This window comes from Balaenoptera musculus, chromosome 7 (genome assembly GCF_009873245.2).
Source record: "Balaenoptera musculus isolate JJ_BM4_2016_0621 chromosome 7, mBalMus1.pri.v3, whole genome shotgun sequence".
In the NCBI taxonomy this organism is placed as follows: Eukaryota; Metazoa; Chordata; class Mammalia; order Artiodactyla; family Balaenopteridae; genus Balaenoptera; species Balaenoptera musculus.
In genome coordinates this window covers 69,202,859-69,218,293 of record NC_045791.1, presented here as the reverse complement: position 1 = coordinate 69,218,293, position 15,435 = coordinate 69,202,859, and the positions used below count along the sequence as shown (strand labels likewise).

General features: G+C 38.2%; 2 protein-coding genes across 6 annotated transcripts in view; one reads left to right on the top strand and one right to left on the bottom strand.

Annotated features, from left to right (window-relative positions):
• Window positions 1-1,095, top strand: part of NEMP2 (nuclear envelope integral membrane protein 2) — a 34,478-nt gene extending 33,383 nt beyond the window's left edge. Inside the window, exon 12 of the transcript XR_005020706.1 lies at window positions 1,010-1,095. The gene's annotated coding sequence lies outside the window, so the exon portion shown is untranslated. The remainder of the gene's footprint in view (window positions 1-1,009) is intronic.
• MFSD6 (major facilitator superfamily domain containing 6) overlaps window positions 746-15,435 on the bottom strand; it is a 72,243-nt gene continuing 57,553 nt past the window's right edge. For 3 of the 5 annotated variants that reach the window (XM_036858924.1, XM_036858925.1, XM_036858928.1), the window contains 4 exons: window positions 6,053-6,214; window positions 5,028-5,126; window positions 3,517-3,797; window positions 746-1,520 (listed from right to left, as the gene is read on the bottom strand). In XM_036858924.1, coding sequence (XP_036714819.1) covers window positions 1,317-1,520; window positions 3,517-3,797; window positions 5,028-5,126; window positions 6,053-6,214 — 746 coding nt within the window. In that variant the 3' untranslated portion in view covers window positions 746-1,316. Of the gene's footprint in view, window positions 1,521-1,669; window positions 1,695-3,516; window positions 3,798-5,027; window positions 5,127-6,052; window positions 6,215-15,435 lie in introns of those variants that run through there. The other 2 variants (XM_036858926.1, XM_036858927.1) reach the window with 2 other exon arrangements.

The window sequence follows — 15,435 nt, the reverse complement described above, 5'->3', positions numbered from 1 at the left end:
ACTATATAATTGACCTTCCTTCAGCTAAAGCAATGTTCCCTTGTCCACAGCCCTCCCCCAAGGCTTCCTATAACCTCAGCTTTCATTTTTAGCAGCAAGCTTTATGCATGAGTCACCCGGCCATCGTCCTGACTGTAGCTGTAATATTTACAGTAGCATGCCCGTATCTGAACTGTCCAGTGTCTGACTATGTCTTCATGGGAAAGAATATACTAAGATTTGTTTCTTTAGTCATTGGAAAGTGTACTTACTTCTTATTTCTGTCTTTTCCATTCCCAGTTTCCTATTCACCACCTTTTCCCCTCACCAAAAACACAAGAAAAAAACTGAACCAGTACGTAATTTTTAAAAATTGTATCCCTTCCCCAGGCACTTAAATCTTATACTGTTATTTGTAAGTAGTACTGCTTAATTAAAGAAACCCTTAGGAATTCAGTGATTTTGTGTGTTTGTTTTAGTCCATCAGCTAATTAGAGCCCAAATCACTATAAAGTTGTAAATAGTGATAGAGGCTATTTACAGTATCAATATATTTAGTAAACCCTTGTCTATCAAGCCACAGGATACTAAGTTGGTTGGTTTATTTCAAATATTCCCTCCTCTGGTCTTAAAGCCCATTTAAAACAAAAGGCATTTTAAAGCTCAGCTTAGCTTGCAGTAGTCAGTAACAGCTTTTGCCACTCAAAGAATTGACTATTTTCATTATACACCATACCCATATAAAAATATATTTGCTAGAGATATGCCAAGTTTCTGATGAAACCTTTTCCTTTTTTTTTTTTTTTTTTAAACAAAAGCATAGATGCCACTAACTTTTATCTGGTTACTTTTAAAATACGTCTTAAATATTTTTTTAATTGTTCTCTTTAAGAGAAACAAAATTATAGATGATGTATTCTGTTTCTTCCCAGTTTGCATTAAGAACCAAATAATTAGGATAAATAATCAGAAGAGGGAAATTATATCAGCATTCACCTTGAAACACTTTTCTTTCCCTCCACGCATTTAGTGTAACTGCTGGTTTCGACGCTTACTGCCCTGGCAGAGAAGGCCTGTAGTCCTTAACCTACCAATCCAAGAACTGAACGTCCTCACTGAGATCCATTTTCCTTCTGTGACTCCAGTGGGACTACGGAAGTTGACCTATTTCTGCCAATATGTACTGTAGCTTCTACATGTGTGAGTGTGTGTGTGTATTTCTGCGTTGATGAGTTCAGGTGTTCAGCAGCGTATGTGGTGCTATGCTCCTCGAGGTGCGCCCTCTGTGCTGGCAGAGGAGCCCAGTTCCATGCAGGGTGTGAGACGAGCAGGACCCCTCAGTGTCCCCCAGAGGCAGGCCGAGCCTGCTGGTCCTCAGCCTCCTCCCTGCGCGGGTCTCCACTGGGGTGAGCGGGGCTGCTCTGCGTCTGAGATGCTGCTGCTTGAGGGGACGGCTGGTTTCTCGATGGGTCACAGGGAGGCTCACACGGTCCAGGCCGGGCTCCACCAGTTGGAGAAGTTTCCCGATCCTCACTGGTCCCCTGGAAGGAAAAAATAGGAGGTGTCCCATGGTCAATGCCAGCAAACTTTTTATATGCTTTCAAGTAAGATATAGGAAACATGGGAAGATCATCCTGAAGTAACCACTTCAGGAAACAAGTAACAGAGGAATAAGGATAGAATGTCTTACCTTTCATCTCCTTTCCTACGTGCAACTGTCCAAGCCGCATGAAAAACACAGACACTATAAGCAGACGTATCTTGTGGATAAAGGAACGTTACTACCAACATGCCTTTTACTCCTAGGAGAACAATTTATATCAGCACATATCTACTGGGCTCCCACCAGCCATTGTGGCAAGTCACTGTGCAAGCGGCACGGAACGGGAACTCAGGCCACTTGCTAAGACCAGAGAATTCAAGGCTGGAAAGCACCTTGTCCAACAGGAAGTGAGGAAGGCATCCTCAGCCTTGGAGACAGGGCCAGGAAAAGAAGGTCCTGAAATTGAGTCCTGATGTATAGTTGGGATTTTAAAGTACACACTAAAAGTTAAATAAGAGAGAACATCCACGTAAAAAAAGTAATGTAAACAAGTACGTATGTAACCCACTGACTTGAGTAACTGAGTACCTATCACTCCAGCACATCACCTGCAGCATGTCTGTAAAATGCCACACTCCTGATTTGTAAAAATCAGGAAACATTTCTTTTTTAATGGATTTTCCTCTGAATTAGTACCCATCACTTCAAAGAGCTGAGCACCAAAAAAGGAAAAAAAAAAAAAAAAAGTTTTATTTCTGTAATTAATTCTAAACTGTGAAAGAAAAAATATTAGTATAATGACTTCTTCATAAGAGTAGCTAAGCCATACCAGCCAGGTTTTATTAATCTTAATATATCAGAAAAAATTTTAATGATACTTAAGCCTAATAGGCTTCTGTGAAAACAAGGGTGAGTATCCAAAGTAATGAAAACACTGCCATTCAGGCAGAACTCATCTTTCCTCCTGCATCACCTCCTTGCTTCACATCCTTTATATGCTCCTCCCACCCTGATATCTTCCTTGACTTGTGAGCAGAGGATTTGTGAGTTTATTATCTTGATAAACCAGTAGGATCATACATGGACTAGAATGCATTCTGGTTATCAGCAAAGGATCAGATTTGGTTTAAATTAGAGAAATATTACATGTCAGTTTACAAAATTATGATAAATTTAATTAAGGTAGTTCAAATTAAGGAAATTACTCAAACTACTCAAAGTCTTTCCCCTTTATTTTTTTCCTCCTGTGTCCTCTGCAGCTACTCTAGATATAGAGCTGACATGATTCATCAAATGAAAGGGAGTGATTAATAAAAACAAAGGGAAGTAGACTCATTACTTTGGCCAAACTGTTCATAGAAGTCACGCTTAAACATTTTCCAAATGTATTATATAGCTTCAGTTACAATTACCTACAGTGTTTTTATCCATGCGATTCGACGCTACTCAGGAGAGACCACACCTCTAGGGACAAGAAAAACCACACTTTTTATCTTTCAGGTGAGCCCGCTAGCAAAACCACATTTCCACTGAGTTAGGTGTCCTGTCAGACCCATTTAGTGGCCTCAGAGTATTACTTAATTGATCAGATATTTATTGAGGTCCTATTATATAGAATGTCCCCATTAGAATTTTTAAATTACAGAGATTAATATATATAATTCACCAAGGCAAGAACCATATATCCACACTGTTAACTCATGTCCACCAAAACAGACATTTCAAAGAAATATATAAAATCAGAATGGATTTATTTTCTTCCTTTCAAGAGGTACTGTCTTCTCTGTGAGGCCTTCCTGAACCCCATAAGGCAGAATTTTCCCTCTATGGAACCTTGTATACACCTCTATAATACACTTGTCACAAAGCACTGAAATTATTTGTCTGCATGTCTATTTCCCCCACCAGACCTCCCATAAATCTTGTTGAATGAATAATTGAATAACTGAAACAACTGAGCCTGCTTAAGGCAGGGCAGCAGAGGAACTTTTTACCTGTAAAGGCTGTATCTCAGAAGCACGGTTGTCTCTTGTTAGCTGCATCATCTCTTTAATTTGGTAGAGCGCGTAAACAAAGGTCACCCAGGGAGAGGAGCTGACCCCCCAGGCTGGCTTGTTCACATCCTCCTGTTCTTCCTGGTGCTTGGTTTTCTTGGGTGGAAGTCTGGGCTCAACGCGTGGCAGAACATCTTCTGTCTGTTGCTGGACTAAGTCGATGGTTGCTATGGGAACGGGACTAGAAGGAACAGGGATCCTTTCTGCCAGCATCGTCTTGTCTGGAGAGAAAGCCATGTTTAAATCATTTCTCAGAGTTTTTACATATTTAAACAGATGTATGTATGTATGTATAAATAAATAATAAAAACTGAACAAATGGACAACCTCGGTAAGCCCATTCTAGTATGCTTGGGAATGTTGATAAGTTGCTGTGTACCAAGGGCGGCTTCTCTACTTGATGCAAGTACTGAGCAAATGAATGTGATGTTTACCCTCCAGGGTCTCCTTACAGGGCTTAATAGACATTAACTTATATTTATTTATGAAATGTATTGGTTCAGTTAACGTATGTAACATCTGTGGGGCATAGGTTATAGTGAATGTTGCCTTTAGGCCCACTTACGGGATTGAGATTTTAAAGATAAGCATCAAAATAGGAAAAATCACACAGTAGCTGCTTTTATTGGCCTTTTACTGAAGGCATGGACTAAGCTGCATAAGAGATATATCTAGTCAGGATTATAAAAGAACAAGAATAAGAAAAGTCAGTACTGGTCTTTCTTTCTGAGTAACTTGTTGGAATTAAAATCTGTCTCTGGGGTTTCTGTAACTAGTTAGTTTTTCTCTTAACAGAAGCACTTTGGGTACTTGAGGCAAATGCTCCTCAAAGGACAGGACACCATAGAAGATGAGCCCTGTTCCAGGACCCAAGAGCTGAGAAAGGATATTTGTTTTAATGGTTGGCCTTCTTCATTGAAAAAAAAAGTTGATTCCCCCAAAAAGTTGAAAGCTTGTTCTCCTCATCAACACATTATATTGGATATAACCTTCTTTCTGTATAATACTTTTAAGAAGGCCATGCCTAATTAAGGGACAACTTCACATTTAAGGTTTAGACATTTTTATCAAATGAAGGTTAAAAGCATAGAGATTAATACCACTTCCTATCCCTAATAGTAAAATTACTGTATAATCCTATATGTATTTGATTTAAATTTTAAATCTCTTTAGAATACCAGAGAAATTTAAAACCAGTACTTTCCCCAGTACCTTGTACCATAAAGCAAAACAAAAGCAAGCTGCTTAAAACAACCAGTATTCTTTTCAACATAGCAAGTGGCTTCTCTCCAGCAATGGTACACATGAGTTCACTGATACACCACTGAGAAAATCTAGCCATGCAGGTCTGTGGTACACTCTGTTTCCACCTCTGGGTTTCTGAGGGGTGTGTGTAGAATCCCCCATGGCTTCAACCTTTAGAACCATGAGGGAGCAGTGCACGTGTTTACCTTCTTCCTCATGTGGCACTGCCAGCCACTGGATCAGGGCAAAGAGCAGGAGGATCACCAGGCAGGCCATGCCGATTCCTCGGAAGGTTGCAGCAGCCCCTGTGGAAACAAGCAGCACTCCGTAGAGTGATTCCCGGAAAGACAGGCAGCACTCATCCAAAACTGTCAATGTTCTAAAGTTCAGGGCAAAGGCAGCAGAGCAAAGAATGGCAAATGGCCATTAGCTTCCTGTAGTAGGAGAAGCACAGGTCTGGGTAGGTGTCAAGAGACCCAAGTGCTGGTACTGGATATCTGTCATTGATCAAATTTTAAAACTGCATTTATAAAATAAAGGACTGTCTCCGAGTGCCTTTTTAAAATTCATTGGTGCTCTCTTCATAAAGACCATTTACCTAACTATATAGTAAACAACCTTATTAATCTGTAATTAGAACAGCCGAGCTCAGGTAGTGCTATAAATTCAGACATCTCTGAGCCCACCTTCTAGGGACCTGAATAGTCAAGATTCCTGGAGCAGAATAATGCCATCTCCACCTCAGCCCCACCCTTGTATTTCCAATAAGGGAGATCTGACAGGGCAGACAGACTGTGTTATCACAGATGCAGTGACATTCCCAAAGCCAGCATATAGTTAGATTTTTTTGGTTCAAAATCTCCTGATGGAACAACAATGATGAACTCTCTTTCCGCTAGCATTATTATCAGCAGGTTTAGGGTACTTTACTTCAAACCAAAAGCACATGTGATTATTCATTTGTTTGGCTCCTTTGAGGTATCCGTGTAGCATCGCATTAAGCTGTCAGAGAAGCGTGCACGGTTACAAGCTGGCTCTAATCATCTTAACTACTGAAGCATACTGCTCTGCAATTTTGACTACCATGAAAGCTAGAAAGAGAATATATGAACAATGGAGTTTAGCTTCTGGCAATCTTCAGTAATAATTTGAGTGTTTATTGAGGGGTTGCTAAAAAAAATTTGTAAGTTTTCATCAAAGAAGAAAGGGAAAAAGAGAAAACCATTCTTACCAAAATAATTGACTAACACGCCTCCGATCATGGCTCCACAACCTCTCCCCAAACCCAGATGAAGGCCCTGCAGGATACCCTGAGCAGACGTCCTCAGCTCTGGGGGAACCGCGGCGCTGAGATAAGAAATGCAGGCTGCCCAGATGGCCGCGTGTGTCACTCCTGGAGAGGAAGAGAAGCGGGCAGGGTGACTGATCAGCACTCCTTACATTACTCTTTTTTGGAACATGAGTTATTTACTTAACTAGATACATATATATATATACACACACACACACACACATATATATATACCTAATAAAGATAAATATTTTATTTGTGGTAAAATATACATAACAAAATTTATCGTTTAAACATTTTTAAGTGTATGGTTCAGTGGCTTTAAGTACATTCACAGTGTTGTGCAACCATCACTACCATCCATCTCCAGAATTTTTTTATCATCCCAAACTGAAATTCAGCACCCATTAAACAATATTATCTCCAGGCCCTGAGAAACAGCATTTACCTTCTGTCTATGAATATGACTGCTCTGGGTACCTCATATAAGTGGAATCATACAGTGTTTGTCCTTTGGTGTCTGGCTTATTTCACTTAGCACAATGTCTTCAGAGTTCATCCATGTTGTAGCATGTGCCAGAATTTCCATTTTAAGGCTAAAGGATATGTAGCCTTGTAATGCTGTTTATCCATTCATCTGTTAATGGACATTTGGGCTGTTTCCACCTTTTGGCTATTGTGAATGCTGCTGCTGTGAACACTGATGTGCAAGTATCTGAGTCCCTGCTGTCAGTTCTTTTGGGTATATACCTAAAAGTGGAATTACTAGGTCATATGGTAATAATATATTTAATACTTTGAGGGACTGTTTTCCACAGTAGCTGCACCATTTTACATTACTACTAGAAATGCACAAGAGTTCCAATTTTTCCACATCTCACCAGATGTTATTTTCTGTGTTTTTTTATAATAGCAATCCTAATGGGTATGAAGTGGTATCTCATTGTGCTTTTGATTTGCATTCCCTAATGACTAGTGATATTGATCATCTTTTTATGTGTTTTTTGGCCATTTGTAAATCTTTAGAGAAGGTCTTTTGTCCATTTTCAAATTGGGTTGTTTGGGTTTTTGCTGTTGAGTTGTCAGAGTTCCTTATATATTTTGGATATTGACCTCTTACTGGGTACCTATTTTGACATTAAGAACAGATGATATATAGATCAACGGAACAGAATAGACCCCAGAAATAAACCCATGCATGTACAGTCAATTAATCTACAACAAAGGAGGCAAGAATATACAGTGGAGAGAAGACAGTCTCTTCAACAAGTGGTGTTGGGAAAGCTGGACAGCTACGTGTAAATCAATGAAACTAGAACACTCCCTCATGCCATATACAAAAAATAAACTCAAAATGGTTTAAAGACCTAAATGTAAGACATGACACCATAAAGTTCCTATAAGAGAATATAGGCAAAACATTCTCAGACATAAATCGTAGCAATATTTTCTTAGATCAGTCTCCCAAGGCAAAAGAAATAAAAAGCAAAAATAAACAAATGGGACTTGATCAAACTTAAAAGGTTTTGCGCAGCAAAGGAAACCATCAACAAAATGAAAAGACAATCTAAGAAATGGGAAAAAATATCTGTAAATGATGCAGCTGACAAGGAGTTAATATCCAAAATATATAAACAGCTCATACAACTCAATATCATAAAAACAAACAAGCCAATCAAAATACGGGCAGAAGACCTAAATAGAAATTTCTCCAAAGAAGACATACAGATGGCCAACATGCACATGAAAAGATGCTCATCACTGCTAATTATCAGAAATGCAAATCAAAACCACAATGAAGTATCACCTCACACAGGTCAGAATGGCCATCGTTAAAAAGTCTGGAGAGGGTGTGGAGTAAAGGGAACCCTCCTACACTGTTGGTGGGAATGTAAATTGGTGCAAACACTATGGAAAACAGTATGGCGTTTCCTTTAAAAGCTAAAAATAGAGGTACCAATCCCACTCCTCGGTATATATCCAGAAAAAATTCTAATTTGAAAAGGTACATGCATCCCAACGTTCATAGCAGCACTGTTTACAATAGCCAAGACACGAAAGCAACCCAAGTGCCCATTGGCTTAAGAAGATGTGGTATATATATATATATATATATGTGGTATATATATATATACACACACACACACACACACACACACACACACACAGTGGAATACTACTCAGCCATAAAAAAAGAATGAAATATTACCATTTGCAGCAACATGTATGGACCTAGAAATATTATACTTAGTGAAGTAAATCAGACAGAGAAAGACAAATACTATACGGTATCGCTTATATGTGGAATCTAAAAAATAATACAAATGAATCTATATACAAACCAGAAACAGACTCACATAGAAAACAAACATATGGTTACCAAAAGCGAGACGGAGGGCAGGAGGGGTGACAAATTAGGAGTATGGGATTAACAGATACTAACTACTATACATAAGTAGATAAGCAACAAGGATTTACTTATAGCATAGGAAATTATATTCAGTATCTTATAACAACTTATAATGGAATATAATCTGAAAAAAATATAACTGAATCACTTTGCTGTAATCTGAAACCAACACAGTATTGTAAATCAACTGTACTTCACTTTTAAAAGATTATTTCCCATTTTTTCCATTATAATTAGCACTATGATTAACATTTTTGGAAATACAGCTTTTTACATATCTTATTTACATTGGCTATAATTCTACAAGTGGGGTTAATGATTCAAAGGATATAATATTTTTTTTGCCTTTTAATATACAGCTCCAGTTTGTTTTCCAAGAGTGTAGAGACTATTTACAATGCCTCATTACCAGTTTCATTATATCTTCACCATTTGTTGGCAGGGAGGGGAGGGTAAAGATAACAGGTGAAAGAAAATTTGATCATTATTTTAATGTACAGCAACTGTGCATTGTATGAATTTAAATCTTTATTAGAGCACTGCTTTAAGTGTAATAGGAAGAGGGACTTCCTCGGTGGTCCAGTGGTAAAAGAATCCACCTTCCAATGCAGGGGACGTGGGTTCAATCCCTGGTCGGGGAACTAAGATCCCACATGCCGCGGGGCAACTAAGCCCATGCACCACAACTATTGAACTCGCACGTCCCAGTGAGAGAGCCCATGTGCCACAAACTACAGAGCCCACATGCCCTGGAGCCCGCGTGCCACAACTAGAGAGAGAAAACCTGCATGCCACAACTAGAGAAAAACCCGAGCAGACTGCATGCCATAACGAAAAAGATCCCACATGCCTCAACAAAGATCCCGTATGCCACAACTCAGACCCAACGCAGCCAAAAAACTAATAAGGAAAATAAATGTAATAGGAAGATATTGTCACAACAGGTTTTATAGATAGCTGGAAAGAATTAAGAGATCATCTGGTTCTGCCTAGATTAAGTCTTGGACTTGCTTCCTGAAAAATAATCTCATTTGGAGATAATATCATCAGAAATTCTTAACCTATGTTTTGGAAAATTAAACTGAAAGATTAATATTCATTTAAGATTTAATCTGACATTAGTCTGCTTCTGGCCAAAATGGAATAACAGGGACTGGATTTACTTCCTTCTTGAAACAACAAACAGCTGGACAAAATATATGAAACAATAGTTCCCAAGACACTGGCCATCACCAACAAGGACAGTGATCTCAGAGAGACGGGAAACAATGAGGAGCCCCAGCTTACTGCCTGGTCAGAGTTTGAAAGCTGCAGGGCACAGAGGGGGAACCGGTGAGTTGAGGAGATGGAGCTGACAGTCTGGGGAGACCAAGGCAGCTGGAGCTCCAGGTCAGAGTATCAGAGAGGAGAGAGTTTCACAGAAACTCCAGAGATCTGCAGATGGTTTCCCTCAAGTATTCAGCAGAGTACTGATTAGCAAGAGCGTGTATAGAAACTATCCAAAGCCAGGGAAAGAACCACCCAAAAGCATTACAGAAAGCATTCCTCGGAACCCATACAGGGCTGGGAATAATACCTGTTTCCACCAGCCAAACTGGAAAAACTCATGATTCCTGGGATTGGTAGAGTACTCAAAAGGGTCTTGTGTTAGTATTATGAAAGAGTTAGCCCTAGTTTAAACACTGCTCTGGTACCATCTAAGTAATGTTTAAAAGCAAGACTCAAAAGGATCACACTAGTTCCAAGTAATCTAGTTGTGTCCCAGAACAAAGCTCAAGAGTATTTGTAGGAATACAAAAATATCCAGCACCTAACAAGGTAAAATTCACAATGTCGGACATATAATCAAATTACCAGGATGATTTTACTTAAGTAGATCCATAATAGAATAAACACTATTTTCACTGGGTACATTAGATTATATGCCCTATAGTAAACTGAGAAATATCAAAATAATTTTTCTTATATGTTTCAGTAATAATTTCAAGTAGGCTGTTTTTTAACTAGAAAGATGGAAGAGGCAGTATGCACACTTAATTAATTTCCACAGAATTCAAATGAAATATTTGCTTTATCTGACTAAACAATTGCAGTACTTTAGATAATGCCAGCCTTCTCAGAATTGAATAAAGCCTGGAGAGAGTCTTAACTGTAAATGTGGACACAGTAGTACACAATTAAAATATTATATATTTTAAGGAATAGATTATTAAAGATGCTGCTAACTCCATTTCTTTTCAGATATGCATAGTTTTTCATTAACACTAAGGAAGAAACTCAAAAATATTATGAGAAATAAAATGAAATTTATTCAACATTAATTAGATTCAATAGTAACATCCAGCATAGATTTTGGAAATTATTTCTTAAAGGTGAATCATCAAAGACCTGAAACCACATCAAATGGTTGTCAATTAACTTTAATGGTGATACCAAGTCTATTGTTATGTCTATGTTTGTGCAATCAATTACAGGATTTACAAGTAGGCAAAGATGGGTCTATGTATTTATGTGACCAAAACAGTAACAAATATATTTTTGCTATAATTTTAGATCAAATATAATTCTAGCAGTTATTCTCTTAAATGTGAAGGCTTGGACACACAAAAAATCTTCCAATAATAGGGTTTCTTTTTTTTTTTTTTTAATTCTAAGGGTTTTCTAAACCTTTGAGTCTTCTAAGATAATTAAAGCATTTTCCAGCAGGATGACTTAAATTAGGATACTTTTAAACTATTGTTAAAATTTGTTGGCTGGTATTAAGTGGCAGTTATAAAAGATTCTCTGTAGTTAGAATTCCAGAGTTTCCTCGTTGCTTTTTTGGGACTGATTAGATCACTGGAAACTACATTCTTTAAAGCAACTCAGGGCATTAACTGAAGGGAAAAATAGGAAAGCATTCAGTAAAAAATTTTTTCTCTGGTACTAAAAGCAGAAGAATGAAAGCCATTTGGCTTGTATGTTCCAACATTTTCCAGGGTAGATGTAGAATTAAAATTGGTTTCTCTGAAATACCTTTATTTCAAAATATCATGTAAATAGAAGAATCCATATTACTTCCTAGAAAAGAACTAGCGAATGTAAATCCACAAGAGGGGATTGGGTTGATAACAATACCTTGTATACAAATGACAACTGTGGAGTTTTGGTTCTTGTTCTTAAACTTGAATATGCAACCTAGTAATCATATTAATAATCTGAAACTCTTGCCAATCTTTTTACTACACTTGTGTTCTGGTCCTCTATAATAAAGCAATCTAGAAATCTAAAAAAAAAAAATTCCATCATTTTCCGTATTTGTAAAATTGTATTTTAAGTATAAAACAACTTTCCTTTAAAATTTAGAGGGTAAAAGATATCATAAGCAGAAAAAAGAAAATGTTTCTACTTCTTTCCCTTTTATTAGAGAACTGTGAAAAAGGAGTAGATGATTATTCTCTACATGATGAAATAAATAAGCAAATGTATTGTGTCACTGGTAAATGTGTTTACCCTAGAGCTATACCTTTTTAAACCTTTTAGTATGAGGTAACTAAGTTGGTGGATCAAACAGTAAGAATAAAAGGATGTTACCTCTGTGACTGACAGTAGTAACAAAGGCACATGAACTGACTCTCCTTGCAATATGTTATTAACTCTTCCTTGGCTACTTGTTACAAAACTACTGATAATTTTGAGTGGCAATTCAACACCATATGTTAACTGACAATAAATAACGCTCAAAGGGCTTCCCTGGTGGCGCAGCGGTTGAGAATCCGCCTGCCGGTGCAGGGGACACGGGTTCGGGCCCTGGTCTGGGAGGATCCCACATGCCGCGGAGCGACTGGGCCCGTGAGCCACACCTACTGAGCCTGCGCGTCTGGAGCTTGTGCTCCGCAACAAGAGAGGCTGCGATAGTGAGAGGCCCGCGCACCGCGATGAAGAGTGGCCCCCGCTTGCCCCAACTAGAGAAAGCCCTCGCACAGAAGCGAAGACCCAACACAGCCAGAAATAAATAAACAAACAAACAAACAAACAAAAAATAAAGAAAACATTTTAAAAATAAATAAATAAATAACGCTCAAAGACCACATAGGTCATGGAAACTTCGCTTCTCAGTCCTTTCTTACCTTTACTGGGGTCCCTCGGGATTACCTTCAAGGCTAACAGAAACTCAGAGATATTTTCACACCACCTACTGCCAAGACCTTAACTGTTTGTGAATACACTACATTTGAATAACCTAGAACCATTAGAAATAATTATGATTAACATTTAATTTCTCTCATTAATAACATTATTATAGCAGCTTACTCTACCAGGAGCTGTGCTACGTATTTTACATAGATTATCTCCTTTATTCTTCCTAGTAATAGGTACCATTTTTTTCTTCATTTTCCAAAAAGGCACAGAGAGATTAAAGTGCCTTGTTCAGAGTGACACAGACAACAGGGTAGTGGAACAGGATTTGAACCCAAGGTGTCTAAGCTCGGAACTTCAGTGCTTAAGTACTATACTATACATCCTCATAACCACTGTTAAAAGTATTCTATAATAAATGTAATCATCTAATTTGAGAGGTTTTCTTGATAACATCAAACATGCCCAATAATCTGTCAATTTTTTTAAAATGTACATTCTTACTACCTTCTTCCCCTCCCTCCTAAAAGAGTTCACATCACACATAATATCAAGTTTTTTATATGCCCCAAATAACTCTTTACCTTATAATATTGAAGGCTAACTATGTGCCAGGTAATATGTTATATACTTTGCATAGAATAGTTTATTTAATACTCATATTAGCCTATTCTGTAGCACAAAAGTCTAAGAGGCTTAAAGTGACTAAGCAGCTTGCCTAAAGGACACAGAGCTTATAGGTAGGGGAGCTGGAACACAAGATAGTCTAATTCAAGCCTGAGCACTTTATGGTTTCCAGCTTACTGCACATTTTGGTAAGCTGTCTCAAATAATTTGTAGAATGAGGTGGGGACATAAGTAAATGATTAAAACACACTGCTGTTTTTACAAATGTGCAATGGACGGCAGGATGGTATCCTAGGGAAAAAGCTAACATATTAAAGATTCAACTTTTAAATTTAGTTTTCAGCTTTCCTTCACATATTTATAAGCTTCTGAGGTAGAACGTCCTCTATTATTCAAAAGCTTTAATAATTAGAAAATATCAACTATAGTACATTTTGCAGGGGACTGTGAAATCAAACAACAAGCATTTACAGTATATCTTCCTGTATGCATGCTTCTTTGGAGAATTCAAAAACTGTAAGGCGTGGTCTTTGCACTTAAGGGTTAAAACTAAGTCAGGAAGTAAAACTAGTATTTGTTAAATAAAATAATTGGGTAACAATTAAGTGCTAAACTGTGTAACACAGTCCATAACTCTGAGAACAATTCAGAAAAGGAAGAGCTAAGTGTCAGATGCAGTTTGCCAGAAAAGGATTGTTGCAGCAGAAGATATTTAAAATGAATTCTGAAGGGACAAAATAATGTCTATTTTTAAGAGACTGTATAAGAACTTTTAGTAACTGTAAAGCATGGGAATGATAAAGAAGAAAACTGCTCTATTACAATTTATGACTATTCTGATTAAAAATTAACTTTAGGGCTTCCCTGGTGGCGCAGTGGTTTAGAATCTGCCTGCTAATGCAGGGGACACGGGTTCGAGCCCTGGTCTGGGAAGATCCCACATGCCGCAGAGCAACTAGGCCCGTGAGCCACAACTACTGAGCCTGCGCGTCTGGAGCCTGTGCTCCGCAACAAGAGAGGCCGCGATAGTGAGAGGCCCGCGCACCGCGATGAAGAGGGGCCCCCGCTTGCCGCAACTAGAGAAAGCCCTCGCACAGAAATGAAAACCCAACACAGCCAAAAAAAAAAAAAAAAAAATTAACTTTAGCAGTAACATCAATGACATCCGTATGCCAATTTATTCACTGAAATACTAAACTTAGAGCATTTTGTATATCTTATATATTCATGCGACAAGCTACTTGTGTTTTAAGGGTTAAGTCAGACAGAAAATTTCCCATATGGATGATAACAGCCTGGAATCAGGGCCAGAATTTTCACTGTCAGATAAGGGCTACATTGTAACGCTTTCATAATTTCTCCATGTTCTTCCAGAACATGAGAGGAAGGAAAACATGATTCTCACCCGGCTGAGCAGGCATACTAAATAGGAGAGTAAAGCTCCATAAATGTCAGTTCAAGCTTTCCTACTGGCGACATTAAAAAACTATCTTTCATCATAATCTTAACCCGGATCCTACCGATCAAGCAACCTGCAGAGAAGGACGCGACACAGACCTCATTTTCACCCTTCAGTGCTTGAGCCATTAATTTGAGTACCACAAAAGGACCTCTTTAGTTACAGCAGCCCTGGTCTGGCCTTACTCTCCTTAAATACATTTTAATAGCAAAAATAATTTGAATCACATTCATCTCAAAGTCTTGCAAGGATTCACAACAGACACCGGCATAAAAATGAGCATAACAAATTTGACTTTGATTTTTATCAGAAGTGTATACTCCGGATCACAATCAAGAATATGTTTAAATGCTTCTCGTGCAGAAGTAAAGGAGAAAAACACGTGGGTTCTTAAAATGAGATCTTATAAATAAATATAAACTATCCTAATCCCTCCACTGCACCCAGCAATGCTTTTAGGCACTTAGACCCACTGTCTCTTTTTAAAATAAATTACAGGCTCCTTATGAGTAGGAAATACATCTTCTGCTTCTTTACATGGTGGCACCCATTGCCTACTGAATGACATGTTTGCTGCAAAAGACAAGTGAACGGCTAAAAGGCTGCAAGAGGCACTGGCTACTAAATGTGAGAAAGATCATAGGAAAGAAACATCCTCATAATCTCCAACAGTCTTACCTTGACCCCAAAATAGATACCCACATAGCC